General features: G+C 39.1%; 2 protein-coding genes across 4 annotated transcripts; one reads left to right on the top strand and one right to left on the bottom strand.

Annotated features, from left to right (window-relative positions):
- Positions 1-259: 259 nt before the first annotated feature.
- LOC101824752 (zinc finger protein 182) lies at positions 260-13,382 on the top strand. Of its 3 annotated transcripts, none has more exons than XM_040733658.1 (5): positions 260-796; positions 1,286-1,344; positions 6,364-6,503; positions 6,724-6,816; positions 10,342-13,382. In XM_040733658.1, the coding sequence occupies exons 3-5, from the start codon at positions 6,365-6,367 to the stop codon at positions 12,045-12,047; spliced, it is 1,938 nt and encodes a 645-aa protein (XP_040589592.1). In that variant the 5' UTR covers positions 260-796; positions 1,286-1,344; position 6,364; the 3' UTR covers positions 12,048-13,382. The 3 variants fall into 3 exon arrangements, with proteins under 3 accessions (XP_040589592.1, XP_012980433.2, XP_040589591.1); XM_013124979.3 differs by having other exon boundaries at positions 6,377-6,503; XM_040733657.1 differs by lacking the exon at positions 260-796 and adding an exon at positions 922-989 and having other exon boundaries at positions 6,377-6,503.
- Positions 13,383-13,916: 534 nt separating this feature from the next.
- Spaca5 (sperm acrosome associated 5) lies at positions 13,917-19,945 on the bottom strand. Its single transcript, XM_005085707.4, has 4 exons — positions 18,029-19,945; positions 17,463-17,621; positions 14,194-14,272; positions 13,917-14,089 (listed from the first exon to the last, which is right to left on the bottom strand). The coding sequence occupies exons 1-4, from the start codon at positions 18,171-18,173 to the stop codon at positions 13,990-13,992; spliced, it is 483 nt and encodes a 160-aa protein (XP_005085764.1). The 5' UTR covers positions 18,174-19,945; the 3' UTR covers positions 13,917-13,989.
- Positions 19,946-22,203: the final 2,258 nt, after the last annotated feature.

The raw sequence follows: 22,203 nt of genomic DNA on the forward strand, positions 1-22,203 counted from the left end.
TTCCCACAGAGGATCATACCAATCTGAATCTTCTTCACAGCTAGCCTAATAGTACCAACCTCTCTAGTTCCTTGAAGGAACCACCAACTCCACGATCTCTCCCCATCCCCACAGTGGTGGTTATCTTTAGAGAAACACATTGTTCTCTGCTCTGATTCCCTTTTACCCCGAATAGTTCCCAGGAAGGGTGGCGGCGTTCCAGCTATCCCCCATCTCCGCAGTGGTATCTCCCTGCCGAGGGTAAGGATTGGGGGAAGCAGAGGCGGGCACTGTAGCCCTCAGTTCTAAAAGCTGCCGGTCGTTAGTATGCCTTTGTACAAAAGGACTATTCTTATCTCCAAGTGTTCAAATTCCTCACAAAATCTCATCTCTTCAAACGCTGAGAAGCAGATTTTTCTCCATTGTACGGAATGGCAAAGGCTATAAAAATGTCCGCTCCCTTAAAAACGCGGTTTATTGGCGCATCCATTTTTCCTGCCTGTAAATTTGATCCTTGTAATCAAAATATTTAGGACTGCTTGCACAGATGGCTTCGGGAAGCACTTTTGCGCATGAGCAAGTTTAGTGATTGACAGTAACCAAGGCGGGGTAAAGGACTAATAAGTGGCCGTCACAGGAAGTTATGAATGATTTGAGAAACATTAAAGAGACTTTGCCGGCATAATAATTTAGATTTTAAGATCGAAGGGAGTGAAAGAGAGCGGAGTTCACTCAGAGCGGAAATGAGAGGGCTGGTACTCTGGCAGGCGGAGTGAGACAGGCGAGTGTGGACTCTGCAAAGACGCAAATTTACTGGGTGAGTACTCGGGGAGGGGCTCAAACATGAGTAATGAGAGTCTTGGCAGGGTGCTTCAAGGAGAGAGATGGAGAACGTTGAATGAGTGGTAGGCTCTGTGGAGGCTTTGGCTGAGGCAGGCTATGGAGTGAATGATGGGAATATTTGAAGCTTGTGATAATCAGGCTGTAGAGTGAGTGGCAGAGTCAATAGTGTAAGTGATGTGGGGTGTTGTAGAATATATGATTGGGGGTTTTAAGTCAGCGTTTGGAAATCTGTGATAAATATACAATGGCCTATGGGGTGTTGTTGGTTGATGGAAATCTCTGGGGGAAAGCAAATGCCCTTTCCTTTTTTTAAATTTTTTTTTATTTTTATTTTTTGCTATACCGTGACCATTTTACCACCTGTCATTTGTGGATTTCTGGTCTGGCCTGGTGATTTGGTGAATTTTCAATCTGGGTATCCTTGCCATCTGAAGCTCTTCTCTTTTCTTCTCCCTCTCAACAGTTCTGCCTTTTTATGCCTTTGCCTTCTCTCCACAACAGTCAGTCATGACTGAGTCCTGGGTAAGTTCTTACTTCCTTCTCCCAATTACCCTCTGCCCATATTAGGGTAGAAGAGATATTGGATGTTGGTAAAGACTATAGAATCTGCAGCTAAATTGCTCTTACCAACTTTAGGAGCTTACCAAAGCTCCTTAGTTTCCATTAACTCTAAAATGGGAATGGCTAGGATGATAATACCTGCCTTGTATGGTGGTTGTGAAGGTCAATTGAGCTAATGTGTTTAGAACAATGCCTTGATGCATGTATAATAAATATTATATATGAGTATATGAATTAGTGTATTATTAATTTTCCTATAAAATGGATATGTATAAACACAAAGTTTAAGGATATATATAACAAGACCAGCACAGGTGTGCAATATGTATTGGTGTGTATGTATCATAGAATTTTATATATTTATGTTAAGGTACAGTTACTTTTCTGAACTTTCTTTAAGCTACAACATAAAGGAAATCAAACATATTTACTTGTTTTATGTCACCCTTGCAGACAGTAAGCCACTTCCATTGATGCCTAATGTTTTCCTAATGTTGATCAGACAGTCCTCTAATGGGTCGCTTCAAGTTCCTATTAGAAAGCTTATGATAAACATAGGGTTAATATTTCTCTGTCATGACTTAAATTATCTTCCTGTAAACCAAAGATGTCTTGCCAGAGCAAAACTAAAAGGGATGTGACTTTTCAGGAAAGCCAAGCCAAGCCTAAACAAACATGTTCTTGACTACATGTGAATGAAATCTCCATGGCCAGGCAGATGATATAAGCCATATATACTTCAAATTATTTCCTAGTAGAGTAGAGTTTTTTTAATTTTTATTATCTAGAAAACCCTGAGAAACCCATAGAATTGTCCTTTTACTTTTAGTCTCAGAATTCATAACATCCCTGACCATTTTACATTCTTTCCCTTCTGCCTTCTTTTCCAAGTCTGTATTGTTTCACCTTTATACAAGAGTGAAATACTAATGACACCAAGAATTCCAACTTCTCTAGTGAGGATAGTCACACATGGTTTTTATTCCAGTTATCAGGAGGTGGAGGCACAATGATCAAGATTTTGTGGGTAACCTGGGTTACCTAGTGAGTTCCAGGCCAACACAAGCTATGTAGCAAGACTGTCTCAAAAACCAAGGGTTAGTTAATTCTACACCCCATCAGAAAGAGAAGGAGACAGAGGAGGGGGAGAACACTGAGAGCAATTTTTCTAGCTTGCAGTGGGCCTTGGATTCAAACCTCAATGCAGGAAATAAACTCTCGAGGATTTTGCAGTCTAGAAGAGGAAACTAGGACTTGTATCTAGTTCATTTGGCAGAGTGCTAGTATGGTCAAGAGGTCCTTTGTTCTCCTCCAAGTAAAACAATATAAAAGAAAAATAAAATGGAAAGTATCTCATGATATCATATCACCAGTCACTGCAGAACATTTGAATTTGGTTGACTTCTGCCCTCTCTGCCTTGTTCTTTCTGCATATATATTTCTAATATAATAATATATTTATAATATAGTAATAGTTAACATTCATTCATCTTGTTAAGATTTACTCATTAAATAAAACTTGCAACTCTTTGCCTTCCCTTAATATAGTAATATTGGTCACTGTTAGTATTCAGGCATCTGTACTGGCCTGCCCTTGGGGTTCTTACAGGATACGCCCTCAACTGCAGACACTAAGAACACCACCTGTGCATATTCACTATGTTCCCTTCTAAAAGGGCCCTGCCCACCTCCCATCCTTCCCCCCTCTCTTTCTTTCTCTCCCTCCTTCTCTCTTTCCCTCTCTCTCCCCCTCTTTCCTCTCTCCTCTCTCCTGCTGGTCCTGTCTCCTGAGGCCGGTCTCCTCCCTCCTCTTTCCCCTTTTTATGATCCCTTTTCCTAATTAAAAAAAAAAAACCTCTGCTTGAATGCTGTCTCATGGCATCTTTCTCTTGCATGATGCTTTTCTTAAATTAGAACAGTCACAGCAGTACAAAGTGAGCACTCCTAATCTAAAAACCTAAATTCTCAAAAGCTCCAAAATATGCAACTTCACGCTTCATGGACATGATGCCTCAAGGAGAAAATTCCACAACTGGCCTTCTATGATGATGGGTCATGGCCAAAATGCAGGCATACTTAAATTACAAAATTACCTCAAGCAGTATGTATATGAATGAAGGAATTTCATGTATACATTGGGATCTCACCCCTAAAATTATGTGAAGATATAGAAATACTCAAAAATCCCAAATCTAAACTACTTCTTCGTCTCAGCATTTTAGGTAAGGACTGCTCAGTCTGTAGTGATAATGAGGATGGCAAAAACACATGGTGGTGCTAATGCTGATAGGAGGGGCAGCAAGTGAGCTTATGCTATGCACAGCACTATACTAAAAATACTTTATATGCATAGGCAACTTTAATACTCATAATAACACTATGAAATAGACACAATTATCATTCATATCTTCCAGGTAGATGAGCAAGTGACATGGATTTTCACAGCTGATACTGGCAGAGCTGAAATAAGATAGTCACCACATGTCGGGTCCTCCCAGACAGGTAGATCAGGGAAAGGGCCAGTCCAGCTGGTCTCTTCCCAGGGCTGAGCGGGTTGATGAGTGTGGACAACTCAGACCCTCCCCCCCCATTAGTTACCGGGAAGAAAAAATACACACTGAGTTAGAGAAAAAATACAAACTGAGTTGGGAGTCTGTCGAATCAGGGTCATGATTTATTCCAACAGGCAGGAACTTATATAGAGCTGAGGTAGGGGATGGGAAACATAGGATAGGGTAAGGTGATGTGAAGAATAAGGGCCAATAATATTCCACCAAGCAAGCAGGTAGCTAGGCAATCTTACATCAGGTCTGGTTACAGGTTACAGGATAGAGACAGTCGCCAAACTCTAGCCAGGCTCAGGAGTTTACACTGGGCCTCGCATCCAAGACTTTCTTAGGCCCAAAACCAACTAAATGAATACTTTTTTACAGATGTTTCAGTATCAGGAACACAGAAGTTTTTTGTTCTTTGTGTTTTTACAGAAAAAGCACACAGCACAGAAGATGGAATCCAGGGCCTATGTGCTCTACCACAGAGCTACACACGTCCCTAGTTGAGATTTTATTTTGATTTATTTGATTTTTGTTTTAGTTTTGAGATAGTGTTTCACACATGTAGCCCAGGCTGGCCCTGAACTTAGGATTCTTCTGCCTCAGCCTCCTAAGTGCTGAGATTATAAGCATATGCCACCAAAGCTGGCTCACATAGGAATATTTTAAACAGCTATATCTTTCTCTTGTATTCACATAACATGATTCGTTGATGAACTTCATATTGAAGGACCTCTGTGTAATTTCTTTTAGTGTGGTGGTAATCTCTTGTCATCTTTGTTTTCAGAGATGACCATTTCCATAGTGTCTGTTTGAAAAGGTGGTTGTGTTGTGGACTTGCATAGATATTGCCAAACTGCATTAGCTTCTCTAATAATGAGTGGAAAGACCCTTTTGAATCCTCTTGTATAGTTTTAAGATTTGCAATATGATAATTGGAAATATCTTATGTTTTGATTTGTGTTCAGTTGTGGTTGAACAACTATGTTTTTCTCTTTTTATATTTCTTTTGTGAAATTTTTTCAAATACTCTTTTCTTTTTCCACTGGGGGTTTAAAATCCTTGTCTTCCTACTTCTAAACCTTTTGTGGAAATATAGTTTAGATAAAAAATCTTATGAGGTCGATTTATTGAAATATAGCAGAGGTAGAAAACCATATAAAGTATACAGTTTTATCTATAGATTGAAAACACTATGGAAGCAATACTTGGATCAAAAAGAAGAGAAAATGGCATGCCTTCCAGAAGCTTCCATGCCATTTCCAATCATTGGCTTTTGATTTACAGTAACCACTTTCTAATTTCTATCATCATAATTTGTTTTTTCTCTTCTTGAATTTCACATAAATGGAAATATATATATATATTATTCTTTTTGATCTGAGTTCTTTCACTTGTCATTTTTTGTGATGCTGGGAATGGAACCCAGGTGCATTAGGTAAGCTTTTTCCCACTGAACTACATCTCCAGCCCATAATGTTTTAAATACACATCCTTGTTACTTTAGGTATCAGTAGTTTGTTCTATTTCTGCTATTGTATACCATTCTATTGCATAAGTAGTTCACAATTACTCTTCAAATCCATTGCTGATGGATGTTTCTATTTTGACTGTTATAAACAATGTTTCTGTGAATATTTTTGTTTATGTATTGGTGAACCTGTGTGCACATTTCCATTAGATATGTACCGAAGAGTGAGGTTGCAACTTCATAAATTAGAAACATTTTCAGCTTCTCAGTTTTAATAATTCTACCAAGCCATTTTCCAAAGTGTCTGTACCATTTTACTCCTACCAGCAAGGTATGGAAATTTGTGTTGCTCTACATCACTGCCAACATTTAGGTTGTTAGTCTTAATTTTAGCTGTGCCATTGGAAAATACTAGTATCTCAGTATGGACTCAGTGTGTGTTTCTCTGATGGCTAATGATGTTAAGCATCTTTTTGTATGTTTATTCACCCTTTGGACACTGTCTTTTGTGAAGTATCTATTAAATATTTTCTTTTTCTATTGGATTATTGATATTTATTTCATTAGTTCTTAATAGTTTCTATAGTGTAAAGGTCCTTTGCTTTGATTAGATATTGCAAATCTTGAAGAAGGCTGCTGCAGTGCTGAGGAGGAGCTTGAGGCCTGTACATGCTCTTCAAGTAGTCTATCATTGAGCTACATCCCTAGTCCCTAAGAAAGATTTTTAAAATGGTAAAACAGTAGCTTCTTCTTGAAGAATATTTTGTTTATCATAAAGAATATTATCACTTCAACTAGCATTGTCTGATCTCCCTTTCTCACACACATCATATTGTAGTCCATAAATATGTATAGTTTTAATGTGTCAATTTAAAAAAAAATATTAAAACAAAGGTATACTAATATTTTGAAAGACATAGTATTACTTTAATTTTTACCAAACTAATTGAATGAAAGTATGCAATTACAGGGATCAGTGTCATTCGAGGATGTGTCTGTGGACTTTACTCAGGAAGAGTGGAATCAACTGGACCCAATTCAGAGGAGCCTATACAGAGATGTGATGCTAGAGAATTATAGCCATCTTGTCTCTCTGGGTGAGGAAGGCTTGTTGAGTAATTCATAGTGTCCCCAAATGTGTAATTCTTTTGTCCCTACTGTATTTCAATTCAATCTATGGATTAAATTTCTTATTTCCTCTTAAACAAGTTGTTAATCACCCATGTGAAACATACCCTTACTAAAACACATCTTACTAATTTTTTGAACTGAATGTCACACACGAGTACCCAAGTCTTGTATGATTTCCCACTACAGGGTATCCTATTACCAAACCAAAAGTGATCACCTCTTTGGAGCAAGGAATCCTCGATATCATAAAGAGAGAAATCCCGAGTTCAAGTTGCACAGGTAAGAAGGGAGTATTGGAAGATGGTGAGTGCAAGACCATAGACATTCTGGTTAAAGTTTTACATCTTTAAAATTTCAAAAATACCTTCTTAAGTCAGTGTTTACCATGGTGTATGAATGAGCTTTGGGAGCCCATTCCAAATAGAGGGATGCTCTCTCAGCCTGGACACATGGGGAAGGGCCTACGTCCTTCCCTGGATGAAATGACAGACTTTGGAGATGCCCCCAAGAAGGGCCTCACCCTCCCTGGGGAATGATGTGGGGATTGGGTGGGGGGCTGGGAGGCTAGTGGAGGGACAAGGGAGCTGGGATTGACATGTGAAGCATTCATGTCTCTAATTTAAATAAAAACATATATTGGGGGAAAAAGATATTTGTTATCTAATCCCACCACCGTGATCATTACAAACTAATGTTATAATATTAACTATAAATGTATGTGTGTTACTGAGAGAACTATTAGAAATTTAATTGAAGGTTTACTGTGCTGCCTCAAGCTGATAATAAGGAATCCTATTACAGCTCAAATATATTTCTCCCTGACACATGGCTTGATATGTAACCAATCAAACAAGGTCAGCATAATCAGGAAGCTTCACAAAACAAGACAAAATAGGTGTCTGTCCTCTAGAATTTTAAATGAAAACAGACAATCAACTTCATTATTAAGGATCTATATCTATTTATTTATTAGAAGTAAATGAATATGACTGTTTTAAACTTAAACAAATTGGGATTCAAGAAGCACAGTATTCAAGAAACAAGTGAATTCTCAGTGAACCAATCAGAATGATTGAAAGCTTTTTGAAATAAATACCCATGATGAATGTGTGATTCCTGGTTGCATCTGCCAGGTGCTTACTGCTCCCTGTTCTCAGGGAGATTCAAGGACTCCCTAGCTCACATTTCAAAGAAACGGCCGTGAAAAACAAAAGCAAACAAAAGCAAGCTTGTTTGTTAGGTCACACGAGATTGTTTCCTTATCAATATACTCCTTCAAAGGAGGAGTACAAAAGAATTATGCACCAATTATAGTTTAAAAGACCTATCAAACTCCCTGAAGGCTGTGTTTTCCCTCTCTTAGAACAAATAATGAATCACTTAGTAGAATAACTGTAGTCCCATTCAGTTTGGGACATTAAATATGGGGATGAGTGAAAATGGAAATTTGCTGATCTAAATGCCCAATGCAACCACCTGCTTCCTGATACAAATTGTCCTTTGCAGAAGCCATATATACTAAGTCCCTACACATCACAGATAGCCATGCTTCTTTTCTTCCCCTCTACTCCTCATTTGTCAACTACAGTGCCTCTGTCAGCCCTATTCTCAGGGTTAGGCAAGTTCCTATTCCTTCTTACTTTGTTTCTCTGATGGACATTCTCATTCTCTCATCATCTTTGTATCTCTAATTCTGTACCACAACCCAGACCTCACTCCACTGATCTAGTTCCCCTTGGTTTTCAATACTAAAACTGGGGTAAGAATTTATGTTTCTGAATTCTCTGACTGTTCACTTAATTCTAAGGACCTCTTATGCCTCCAATTGACTCCATATCTGCAAGTTTAATAATCTCTCAAATCCCCCAGTGTGTGTGTGTGTGTGTGTGTGTGTGTGTGTGTGTGTGTGTGTGTGTGTGTGTATAACATACCTACTTTATTTCAAGCGTAATGGACAGCCAACACATTGTGGTCATACATTCTAACATCCGATGAGAGCAACTCCAGTCTCTTTCTTCTTGAGTTCTATGTAGGTTTGGATTTAACAGCCTTCTAGACACTTGCAGCAAGATTTCCTACCATGTTTCGTATTCAAACTAACAAGAACTTAATGTAACTCATTGAACTTTGTTTTCCATTACATACCTCACCTTGCAACATACCAACAAAACAATCCAAAGTAATGGATGGTAATTGAAAATATGTGGGAAATTCAAGTGAGCTATAAGAAATGGCATTTCTACCTAAGTCTATCATTCACAGATAACTCATTAATTTCCTATATCTTGCTTAAAGCCATCATCATTCACTCATGCTAGAAACCTACTCCTGCTTCTCTCTTATATATCACACACTTTCCAGGTCCTATTAGTGTTCATTTGTTTGTTTTCAAAACGGGGTTTCTCTATGCAGCCCTGGCTGTACTGGAACTTTCTCTGTAGACCAGGCTGGCCTCAGACTCACAGAGATCTACCTGCCTCTGCCTCTTGAGTGCTGGGATTAAAGGTGTGCGCCACCACTACCCAGCCCAGGTCCTATTAATACTAACATCTAAATTTGTTTCTTGACCTCACTGTCACTGCTGAGACACTCATTTGGACTAGTACAAACCCACCCCTTCCTCCCATCATCATCACCAGGGGTAGCTGTATGTTCCCCTTGCCTCTGGAGTTGTAATGCAATCCACACCCAATCATTTAACTCACTGCCTTTAAAATAGTTAGCAAGTATAATGCCAGACAGGAAAGCTAAAATCTCATGGTCTCTTATTCTCTTTTACCTTTCGTGACAAAATATCATATACTTGATAACTTAAACAGTAGAAAAATAGTTTTATTTTCTCACAGCTCTGAAGCCTGGAAGTCAGAAATTAGGGTGAGAGTGGTATTGGTTATAGTGAGGAACTTCCTGATGCACAGTATCAAACTCTCTGGTGTCTCTTCTCAAAGGTCCCTCAGCCCATGGTCTAGCCAGACCTATTTACTAAAGGCCTTATCTTCAAATCTTATCATGCTGAAAACTTAGGGTTTCCGTATATGAATTTAAAGGGTACACTATTCAGTCATAGCACACAGTGTGACATTCAAGGGCTTTCACATCTAGCCATGTGTCACATATTCTGCGGCTCCAAGAATTTTACAAATAGTTCTCAAGATACATATGCATATAATGGCAATTAATGAAAACTGAGGCCATGAATTTAAAACAGAGTAAAGAGGAATATATGAGAGGGTTTGGAGGGAGGAAAGGGAAAAGATAAATGTAATTATTTTACAATCTCAAAAATAAAAAAAAACCACAACAAAATCTTAAATGTTATATATACTGTTACTGCTCTTTACAAATTGTTAGTTTAGTAGGTTTGTCTCATGTTAACATTTGAATGAGCTGTTACAAAACTGGACCTTGTTCTGGCTTATTCATTCTGCTTCTTTTTTCATTTACTTCTATTATCTCCAGCCTTTCCAAAAGGATCTTTGCATTCTAGGTCCCTGACCCCAATCCTGTATTTACTGTCTTTCTAGTATCCCTTTTCCTATTTGTGGCTCTCTGAACCCATTTTTAGTTTCTCCAGTTTTAAGTTAACAGTTATATTACTTATATTTATTGTTATTTCCCTGTTCCGATGTCTGTTGGATCACCTTGTATTTTCTTCACTCAAGCTCTGAGTGTAAGAGAGATACATGCTTGGAATATCTTTCTGGGCAGTACATAGATTTAGAAGAAAATAAAGGTCAACACCATCAAAAACGTGCTTCTGACTAGGTGTATTTACAGACTATGATTTATTCTTCTTCTTTTTAGACGATGGCCAAGCTGAAGACTGCCTGGAGTGGCATGAGAAAAACCAAAATGCACACCTGGAGCAGGCTATATCCATTGTTGAGAAAAATGTGACTGAAGAAAGAAGCTGTGAATATGATGAATTTGTAAGCCCACTTCCTCAGAACACATGGGTAGTTTCTTCAGGACCCACACCCTATATGAATAACTCATTTGGGAAAAGTGTTAAATATAATTTAAGTTTACTCAATCCTAGTAGTCTGAGCTTTGCAGCTCAGGAGTGTTATGAATGTAATAGATGTAGGAGATTATTAATTCCTAGCAGACATGAGATAAATGATGGAAAGAAATCCCATGACCATAATATGTATGGTAAAGATCATATTTATAACTTTGTTCAGCATGACTTGACTCAACTTGGAGCCAGAAACTATGAATGTCCTGAGTGTAGAATAACCCTCAGCCCAAGTTCATTCCTTATTGTTCATCAGATCACTCACATAGGAGAAAAGCCTTATGAATGGGCAGGATGCAGAGAAACATTCAACAACACAGCACACCTCAGTCTACATCAAACAATGCACACAGAAAAGAAGCTCTTTGAATGTAATGAATGTGGCAAATCCTTCAGAGAGGAATCAACCCTGAATATACATCAAAGAACACACACAGGTGAGAAACCATATGTATGCACTGAGTGTGGCAGTGCATTCCAAGAAAAAACAAATCTCATCATACATCGAAGAACTCACAAAGGCGAGAAACCCTATAAATGTACAGATTGTGAGAAAACCTTCAACCAAAAGGCACATCTAAATGTACACCAGAGAACACACACAGGAGAGAAACCTTTTGAATGTACTGATTGTGGCAAGTACTTCAGAGAGAAATCAACACTGAATATACATCAAAGAACCCACACAGGAGAGAAACCATATGTATGCAATGAATGTGGCAAAGCCTTCAGAGAAAAGACAAAACTCATCATCCATCAGAGAACTCACACAGGAGAGAAACCCTATGAATGTTCAGAATGTGGGAGAGCCTTCAACCAGAAGGCTCACCTTAGTGTACATCAGAGAACACACACAGGAGAGAAACCTTTTGAATGCAACGAGTGTGGCAAAGCTTTCAGGGAAAAATCCACACTACGTAGACATCAAAGAATTCACACAGGAGAAAAACCTTATGTGTGTTCAGAGTGTGGGAGAGCCTTTACCCTTAAGCTGAGCCTCAGTGCTCATCAGAGAATTCATACAGGGGAAAAAACAGACGGATGTACTGTATGTGGGAAAGTATTCTCCCGAAAATCATACCTTCTGTTACATCAGAGAGCTCATACAAGAGAGAAATTTGAAAAATCATATGAATGCAATGAATGTGATAAAGCATTCTTCCAGAAATCATATCTCATTATTCATCAGAGAGTCCACACAGGGGAAAAACCCTATGAGTGTAATATATGTGAGAAATCTTTCTCCCAAAAATCATATCTCATTATTCATCAAAGAACCCATACAGGAGAGAAACCTTATCAATGTGGTAAGTGTAGCAGAGCCTTCAGAGAGAAGTCCAAACTCACTGTACATCAGAGAACTCACACAGGAGAGAAACCCTATGACTGCTCTGAATTGGAAAAAAACCTTCCAGAGTTCAAAGTTCATCATGGATTAGAGAACTTAGAGATAAGAGAAAACAAAGAATTGAAAATGGAAAATCTGTCGTAGTAAAATCTAAGAAAATGAAACTGCTGTAGTTAGGATGCTTTTCTGAGGATATGTCAGTTGAGCTTAAAATTCAGCATCAGCCATATTGGGGGAAGATCATTCTGGGTAAAAGGAATAGGAACATCCTCTTTCTTACAGAAAAACTTGGTCTTCGTACTTTTGCATCATGGATCTATTGGCTGATCATGTCCCATCAAAGAGGTTGCTCAATGCTGAAATTGTTTGAAGTCTTGAATGTATGAAAGCTGTTAGCCAGAAGACAAACCTCATCATAAATGTGGGCATAAATATCAAAGGAAATTCAACTAATTTCAATAATCATATTTCCTCAGAAGTGAAATAAGGAAAATATATGTTTCAAAATTCAATATCAAACTCTCATAGAAAAATAAACAAACACTTATTAGAAAAAGTGGTTTACCAAACAATTGCAACTTAAAGAACTAAACATAAACATTAAAGGAATAACAAAGAAAATATTATAAAATTCCAAATTATTATAATAGTCAGAACAATGTAAAGAAGATGCCACAAGAATATCAAATTTCAGTTTTAAGCCGAAATTACAGTTGATAATGCCAGTATTTCTACCCCAGCCTGATTTGGGAGAACTATAAACTTCCAAGAAGGACCATAAGCTGCCTAATACACTTTAGAAGACCTGTTTTTTGCACAAATTCATTAGAGTTTATTTCTGCTGTTTTGATAAATGCCTGCCACATTCAGAATTCTGTCAATAGCCAGAATGGTGACACCCTTTAAGGACTCCCATGTAGATGTGAAATTTGGTTATCTATACTGATTGGGGCAAAATATAGGAGAATTCCAGTTGACATTAAGGAAGGGATCTTGAACTCTCCTTGCCATGCAGTGACAGCTAGCAATTTTTAATAATCATCCCTGTTTATTTTTCATGAACACTGAAATCAAGGCTTTGTGTAGCTGAGTAGACACCCCTGACCTTGAACTACAAAGGACATAAGCAACTACTTCATGAGAATAGCTACTTCCAATAGGACTACCCAGGGAAATGAGAGCAAGTGGCAAATTCTTCACAGCTTTGTTCAATACAAAAACTGAAACCCAGGCACTCTGTAAAAAGAAATCATTGCTTTGTGCATCCATTGAATTCTTTGCCTAAATTCCAAGTCTGTCATTTGCAACTTTGGATTTTTATTATGAAAAAGATAATGGGATTTTGGGGCTTAGAATGGTGGGAAGATGTGAAAAAAATGTGAATAGTTTAAATTATCGGTTCAAACTATGTAAGCTGTATTTAATTTCATTCTCCACTGAAGAGACTGTAAATGTCTTAAATAAAGACCCTGTAATTGACCTCATCTGAAAATGATGCTTTTTAAGGTAAGACATCTTTCATATCCTTACACTTAACACCTCTATCCAAATCTGTAACTGACCCTTTTTTTAGAAGCAGAGTCTCACTATGTAGGCCATATTGGCCTTATGCTTGTGATCTTCCTGCCTTTGCCACTTGAGTGCTGGTTTATGATCATAAACTACCCCATGCAGATCCTTAATGGAATTTTTCCAAGCACTGTATGTGTTTTCCAAACATCAGTTCATTAAATTCTCCAAATAAGCCCCATGAATTATTGCTCTCATTATCATCCTCATCTTTCATATTTGGAAAGAGGCAGAGAAAAATTCAGTGAGTCTTTAAGGGAAGCACAATCAGTAAGTGGTAGATACCATATTTAAACCAAAGATAATCTATGCTCTCGATTACTATACCATCCTCACCAAACCCTAAGTGATCTTGTCTCTCCAGATTAGATCTATTAAGCTGTGGAGGAAAGGATTGAATGGGAATACTTTCAGATACTGGAAAACATGACAGATAGTCTTGCATTATTTATAGATGCCTTCTTTTACTAAACCCACAAAAGAAAAAAGTGAAATTTCTATCTTTATGAAATCTGAGTCACCAATCAGTATTGTGTGGGTCAGTTTTCAGATGTATATCACAACCCTTGAGCCATTCAGATAAATCATGACCAGAACAGTGCCGGCTCCAAGAATCCCTGGAAAATGAAAGGAGAAAGGGAAAATGAATTAGACAAGTTGATGGAATAGTAGCATCACTCTTTGTGGCTGTCCAAATTCCAGACCATCCCCATGAACTTACCAGGCCTTCATACTCTTGTGTAAGGATACAACCCGCTTGGCACACATAATGTCATCCAGAATATGGCGGTTGAGCAGGTCTGGTTGGGGAGGAGAGAAGGTTGGGGTGCCCTGGTACACTAGAGACATATTAAAGTGTTTTGAAGGCCCTATGATTTCTTGATCCCTTAGGGCCTAAATAACCTTAGTTATAATGTTGGCAAATTGTAAATATCTTTCATTCTTTGCTAGATAGTCATACATTGTTTCACTTGCCATGTTGACTGGTGTTATACAATCTTAACTCATGTTGAATGATCCTGTTTAACTTTGACTATCATGTTCACTGGTTATAAATAACCCTAACTACCACAATGAGACCCAGGACACCCTCTAACTGCACATTGGCCAACTTTGAATGAATGATGTCAACTATAGGTTGGCTAATCTGGCTTCACCTCAACTACCATGTGGCTAATTGGGAACCGACTTTCTTTCCATATTGGTCATTCCTAATGACTTCAAACCCTGTGTGCTTAAGTTCTTGATAGGTTAAACTCCAATCTCACTGCTATAAATAAACTCAATCAGGGCTGAAGAGTTATGAGCACTTGCTCCTTTTGAAGAAGACCCACATGGACCTACATGAAGGCCTACAACTATCAATAACTCCAATTCCAGAGGATCTGACACCATGTCTATTGCCATGAGCAAAACTTAAGTCCAAATGGATCAAAGACCTCAACATAAATCCAGCCACACTGAACCTCTTAGAAGAGAAAGTGGGTGGTACCCTTGAATGAGTTGGTACAGGAGACAGCTTCCTGAACATAATACCTGTAGCACAGACAGTGAAATCAACAATTAATAAATGGGACCTCCTGAAACTGAGAAGCTTCTGTAAAGCAAAGGACACAGTCAGCAAGATAAAAAAGGCAGCTCACAGAATGGGAAAAATATTCACTAACCCCACATCTGACAGAGGGCAGATCTCCAAAATTTACAAAGAACTCAAGAAGCAAGTCTCCAAAACACCAAAGGATCCAATTAAACAGTGGGCTACAGAACTAAATAGAGAATTCTCAATAGAGGAGTCTAAAATGGCTGAGAGGCACTTGAGAAAGTGCTCAACATCCTTAGCCATCCGGGAAATGCAAATCAAAACAACTCTGAGATACCATCTCACTCCTGTCAGAATGGCTAAAATCAAAAACACCAATGACAATTTATGCTGGAGAGGATGTGGTGAAAAGGGGACAATCCTCCACTGCTGGTGGGAATGCCAACTTGTACAGCACTTTGGAAATCAGTATGGAGATTCCTCAGAAAAATGGGAATAAACCTACCACAAGACCCAGCAACTCCACTCTTAGGCATATATCCAAAAGATGCCCATTCATACAACAAGGATGTCTGTTCCACTATATTCATAGCAGCATAATTTGTAAAAGCCAGAACCTGGAAGCAACCTAGATGCCCCTCAACTGAAGAGTGGATAGAGAAAATGTGGTACATTTACACAATGGAGTACTATTCAGCAGAAAAAAAACAATGCAATCCTGAAATTTGCAGGCAAATGGATGGCACTAGAAGAAACCATCCTGAGCGAGGTAACCCAGTCACAAAAAGAGAAACATGGCATGTACTCTCTCATATATGGATTTTAGACATAGATATGGGGAGTGCCAGCCTACAATCCCATGGCCAGAGAGTCTGGGAAACAGAACCTTCATTCAGTGGCTGATGGAAAAAGAGGCAGACTCCCACGGCTAAGCACTGAGCTGAACTCAAGGAATCCAGTGACAGAGAGGGAGGACTGATGACCAAAGGTGTTAAGACTGGCCTGGCTTAACCCCCAGAAACAGCTGACCTGACAAGGGTTAACTCTTGAATCCCAGGATGATGCCTGGGAATCCAGCATGGGGCTGATCAAGACCCCCTGAATGGGGGTGTCAGTGAGGAAGCCTAAGCAATCTATGGGGCCTTTGGTAGTTGACCAGTATTTATCCCTGGCATATAAATTGACATTGGGTGCCCATCCCACAATGAGAGATGCACTCTCAGCCTGGACTCTTGGGGAAGGGTCTAAGTCCTGCCCTGGATGAAATGACAGACTATGGACACCCCCATGGAGGGCCTCACCCTCCCTGGGGAAATGAAGGGATATTGGGGGGGGGTTGACGGGAGGAAGGGAGGGAAACAGAGAGGGATCTGGAATTGACATGTGAAGCAACCTTGTTTCTAATTTAAATTTAAATTTAAAAATAAAAAATACAAAAAAAACACAAAAACAAAAAAAGAGTGTATCAGATCCCCTAGAGTGGAGTTATAAGGGATTCTAAGCCATCCACCATTAGTGCTGGGAACTGAACTTGGGTCCTCTGGAAAAGCGTCAAGCACTCTTACCCACTGAGCTATCTCTCCTGTTCCCTAGACAATCTTAACTACAAATGTGACTAGTTATAATCTGTCCTCCATTTTTGCTAATCCTTGGTGACCTTAATGGTCATGTTGTCTCAGTTTGACCGCTGTAATATTCATTTTACCTACTCATTTAAAAGCTCATTATTCACTTGTCCATCTGAGGTTTTGGACCCCCTCAACCTTCAGTGGTGCCTATCTTTGGTGACCTCCACTGTCATGTTCACAAGACTTGATGGCCTAAACCTCCACTTGGTCTGGCCTCAGATAGCCATAGTCTCCATTTTGGGCTGTTGTAGACCACCTCAGTCATCAGTTTAGTCTACCCTAAGAGAAATTTCAATTTGTATTCTCAACAGTACCACATTATTATCTGGAGAGTTCCCTCATTTCTTTCCCAGGGTAGTTTGGTTTTGTTCTTATTTCCATGATTATACTTCTTTCCTCAGAACCTGGATAGCCTTCATCCCAAAGCAGAACATTCTTCCCCCTCTATTTCACATGGAGTAAAGTTTCTTGTTGCCCAAATAACAAGAGAATTTCAGCTTGCATTTTTTTGGTATAGACTGGTTAAGGATTTGGGGAGCTTTCTCTATCAATGCAGAGAATTTCTTCCTTATCCATTATTTTTCTGGCTCAGCAAGAGATTACGATTTAAAAGATATGCCTGTGAGATGTGGTGATATGTGCCTTTAATCTTAGCATTCAGGAAGCAGAAGCAGGAGAATCTTTGAGTTTGAGGCCAGTCTGAAGAGAGACCCTATCACAAAAAAAAACAAAGAAAAAAAACAACAACAACAAAAGAAATTGCTTTCTGTGTATGATATGGGGATCAAACAGGGCTTCTGTGTGTTCCCAGGGATGCCTTACCATTACAATTCATGTGGCAGAGGTTCTGAGTGGGTGTGACACCATTGTTACACCACCACGCAGAGTTCAACTGGAAAATTCCATATTCACTGCTGCCATCCGGATTGTGGTCCACAAAGGAGGTATCGAAGCCACTTTCATAGTGTGCTACGCACAGCCCTGGAACAGAGAGAGGGTAGTTAGGAGGTGGGCATACATGTAAGAATAAGGAAGGCTAAGAGAAGAGGGGATAATACAGATATGATTGTCATCCTCACTGTGAAGCTGGTGGCCTTTGATTGGTTATGGATTGTTGATTCTGGTGACCTATCATCAATGCTAGTGATGAATGGTGATAATTGTAATGATATTGATGGTAATGATGGTGTTAATGGTAGAGACAAAGTTTGTGAAGACAGTAGTGAATGATGACTTTACAGTTGAATTAAACTAGTCATCATCATCAGGTGGTGACTGAAAAGATTGTGTCCTGGCCCCAAAAGATGAATAATTACAAAAGGGGCTTAGGTCTGGGTGAGGTGGGTAAACTGGGGTATGTATAAGACTTAGGGCAAAGGGAATCTTACAGTCTCCAACAGTGTAGCCTTTGAAACCATTGAGGCCAGCCTTCTCCAGCTTCTTTGCCAGCTCACAGCGTTCATAAATCTTGGCATCCACAGTGACAACCATCAGTGTGGCCAAGGTCACTACCAAAGTGCCCCAGGCCTGCATGACACCCAAAATCCCTTCTATCTGATTCCTTTACTCAAACTCATCCTGTGATGAATCAAAAGTATGGACATTCTGGAACTCTGGGCTCTATGATCTCTAGTCTGAACTATAGATTCTAGAACACAGAAGGTAGAGGGCTGGGGACTGTACCACTTTCCCTAATGCCAACTCTGTTAAAGACCACGAGACACAAAAGAAAGAAAATCATTAACATATACACAAAAATAAAGGGAGAAGACAGGTAGAAACTCAGAAATATCAGAAAGATACAGGAAGAGGATTGGGTATACACAAAAGATATACAGAACTTGGATACTAGTCCACACAGTAGGCCCACATTTCTCTACATTCTTTAATTCTGTCCTACCTTGTTTTAACCATGCTGATCCTACTTTACCACAAGTCTGCCTCCTTTTCTATTCACTCTGATGCTCAGTGCCTCGTTACTCCTCTGCTGAATGGTTCTGTCTTCTCTACTGTGTTTACTGTCATCCCTATGCTCTGCAGAACATGACTACCATGCCCTCCCTCTACCCCTCATTATCTTTATTTACTCATAGTCTCAGTCTGTTTATACTGCTATAGCAGAATACTCAAGACTATGTAATTCCTTAAGAACAGAAATACATTTCATCATAGTTTTTGAGGCCAGTAAGTCCATTAGTGATGGCATCTGATGAGTGCTTTCTTGCCTTATTCTCACATAGTGGAAGGCAAAGAGACAAGAGAGTGAACCCATTTCTGAACGCACTTTGGTAGTTGTCTTAGGTTTACTAGTGCTGTTATGAAACACCATAACCAAAACAATTTGGAGAGGAAAGGGTTTATTTCTATCACAGTTCCATTTAACAATTCTTCATCAAAGGCATTTAGGGCAGGAACTCAAACAGGGCAGGATCCTGGAGGCAGGAGATGTTACAAAGACCATGGATGAGCACTGCTTATTGACTTGCTCCCTCTGGCTTGCTCAGCCTGCTTTCTAATAGAATCCAGGAGCACCAGCCCAGGGGTGGCGCAACCCACAATGGGCTGGGCCCTCCCCCATCAATCACTGATTAAGGAAATGCCTTACAGGCTTATAGGTTGTGTATAAGTCCAATCTCATGGAAGCAATTTCTTAATTGAGGATTCATTCTCTCAGATGACTTTGAATTGTGTCAAGTTGACATAAAACTTCATCATACATGTCATATTAATTTATTCATGAAGGTAGAACCCTCATGACCTAAATACCTCTCCAAATGGCCAGTCATCCAAGGTATTGAGGATTAAGTTTCAGGCCCTTGGATTTTTTCAACATGTTATCTATTTATGTGTATGTGAGGTAGGTGGGGATGGAGGGAAAGAAAGAGTAATATGAATATGAATCACCTCATGATTTCAGAATCCCTATAATCCACTGCACTCCCAAAAACACACCTATGAATACTGCTACATTGAGGACCAGTCATTTCAACAAGTTTTGTGGAGCTTTTAAAAACTAAACCAGTCATTTACTCTGCCACATATCCTCCTGCATTCCCTTCACTCTGCTGCTCACTCATCTTAATTTCATCACTTTTTGTTTCTCTTTGTGCTCCTTTACTTCAAATTTGAACTCTACCCATTATTATTAAACACCTCTACCAGTCCCAGGTATCCTGTTTGTCCTCATTTACATTTTCTGTTTTTTAATTATGAAACTGTTGGCTGTTTGCTTGGTTTCTTATCAGCTAACTCTGATTTAAGTATTTAACCCATAATTGTTAATCTAAGTATTTCTCTCACTGGAGAAAATGACCTCTTACTCCTCTGGTGGCCTACGTCGTGTCTGCCTCTCTCTCTCTCTCTCTCTCTCTCTCTCTCTCTCTCTCTCTCTCTCTCTCTCTCTCTCTCTCTCTCTCTCTCTCTCTCTCTCCCTCCCTCTCTTTCCCTCTCTCCCTTCCTCTCTCTCCCTCCCCCTTCCCCTCCCTCCCTCTCTCTCTCCCTCCCTCCCTCCCTCTTCCCCCCCTCCCCCTCCAGAATCCTCCTCAACTCCTAGTCCCACCTATCTTGCTTCCCTATTGGCCAACAGTGCTTTATTCAAACCAATCAGACACATATTTACAGAATGACGTCTCCCAGCATCTCCTCTTTTCTGTCTAAAATAAAAGAAAGGTTTTAACTTCAACATAGTCAAATTATATATAACAGAACAGTTATCAAGCAAGAACTATAGTTACAATATTTTGCCCATTAACATTTAGTAAGATGCAAAGAAAACATCTATCCTATCTTTGTGAGTCTAAAGTCTTATATGCAGCTTATCTTTTATCATAACTAAGGAAAGCTATAATTATAACTATCTGTCTTCAACTCCATCAAAGACCACAGAAGGATAATATATAAACAGTAGAATTGACAGAGACATCTCGCTGCCTGGACAGTCACCCAAAGTTCCTTTGTAACACTGGGGCATCCATCTTCAGCCCATAAGCCACAATGTATCTGGCAGACTTCTCAGCAAAGCAGGAAATTTTAAAGTGCCCACCTGCATTGGCAGTTTGTCAGTCATTTTTCTGTGCCCTGCAGAATGTCTGGCAGACGCTTCCATGAAGCAGGAACCTCGTAGGACTGTTCGAGTCACTTTCCTGTGGGTCCTGCATGCCCAGTTTATACAACAACAGTCAAACAGTCCAGACAAAAACACTTTCTTGCCCAAATGGCTAATCTTGCAATGTTGAAAGCAAACTCCATAACAAGTTTCTCTGATGCCCCTCTTCCTCTCAGAAGTAATTGATGTGCTAGGAGGAGACATTTCTCATTGTCAAGAAAAACCCTAAACCATTTTAAATGCCATTTACTGAAGGTCTTTGAAAGGTTTGAAGACTATCTAGCTATCCCAAATATATCTCTATATCTAGAAAACCTAATTTATCTAACTATAAGTTCTGACTATTATAAGTTTACTATCTATAATCTATATTTAATTATGCATTACATTTTTAAAATGAGTTATATAAATGCAATACCTAAACAAGAGGAGAAATATACATATCACAAAATTGATCTTAAATTTGTATCAATAAATGAAAATCCATTCCAATACAAAGTAGTCATTACTATACCATATCCCCTTTTTTCACTTTAGAAAGAGATTGACTGTGATCATTACCATTTATAAGCAACCCTGTATAAATGAAAACAAATATTTAAACAATATTTAGGCATTGGTCATTCCAAACTGCTTCCTGCTGATAGGGAGCACTGTCCATACCATGGGGATCATGACAAAACTCAGAAACTTGGCCAAGTTCCTGTTTTTGTAGTCCATAAGGCTGTATCATCTCAGCTGTTTCAGATGTTGAATCACTTGGTCCACTGCTTCTGTGGTTCATCAAACCACAGAAACCTGGAAGAAATCTACAGCCTTTCATTTTCAGAGAAAAGGTCCGGGCATGATACTTCTCCCACATCCTACATGGGAACTTCCTCATTCACATTTTCTAAGCAGGAAAATGCTTATGTAATTAGATACCTTCCAGAAATTCTTTAGAATAATAAATAAACAAAGTAGAGTATTAGTTGTTGGAAGTTATGGATCCAACTTTGGGAACTTGTGACCTTGAGCAAGTACTGATCTCTGGAAAACAGCTTCTTTATCTAATAGATGACAGCAGTGGGACTATTGTAGTAACTATTTGAAGCAGTTCAGTATGTACTTCACACAGTGTATGGCACATACAGGACAAATTTATTTCACTTTCTGTGTCTGTTGCCAGAACCTCTTCACTGGCTTTCTTGTTTCTTTAAAATATGTTCTTCTGAAAACCAGCTTGCAATTCACTTCTTAATTGCAATTTTCCCTTTCTTATTTTCCCTACAGGCTGTAGCCACACAGGGATCATAAGTCTTTTCTGAATTATTCAGAAAATTGCAACCTTTGCCTTTCTTCTACCTCTTCTCCAAGCATGTGTTTCTGAATACTTTGGACTCATCCCACCCTCCAGCCTTTTGGGCTTCCTTTTTATTGCTCTAAAACCTCTCTTCCAAACTTCCTACAATGGGACTG

Source organism: Mesocricetus auratus, unplaced genomic scaffold (genome assembly GCF_017639785.1).
Source record: "Mesocricetus auratus isolate SY011 unplaced genomic scaffold, BCM_Maur_2.0 Super-Scaffold_100033, whole genome shotgun sequence".
NCBI classification, from domain to species: domain Eukaryota; kingdom Metazoa; phylum Chordata; class Mammalia; order Rodentia; family Cricetidae; genus Mesocricetus; species Mesocricetus auratus.

Bases quoted from the DNA above. Each gene is read 5' to 3' on its own strand.
- LOC101824752 (XM_013124979.3), top strand. The intron at 6,504-6,723 runs GTGAGGAAGGCT...TTCCCACTACAG, and splicing joins TAGCCATCTTGTCTCTCTGG to GGTATCCTATTACCAAACCA. The intron at 6,817-10,341 runs GTAAGAAGGGAG...TCTTCTTTTTAG, and splicing joins CCCGAGTTCAAGTTGCACAG to ACGATGGCCAAGCTGAAGAC.
- Spaca5 (XM_005085707.4), bottom strand. From the start codon at position 18,173: ATGCAGGCCTGGGGCACTTTGGTAGTGACCTTGGCCACACTGATGGTT. The intron at 17,622-18,028 runs GTAAGATTCCCT...TCTCTGTTCCAG, and splicing joins AGGCTACACTGTTGGAGACT to GGCTGTGCGTAGCACACTAT. The intron at 14,273-17,462 runs GTAAGGCATCCC...CTCCCCAACCAG, and splicing joins CTGCCACATGAATTGTAATG to ACCTGCTCAACCGCCATATT.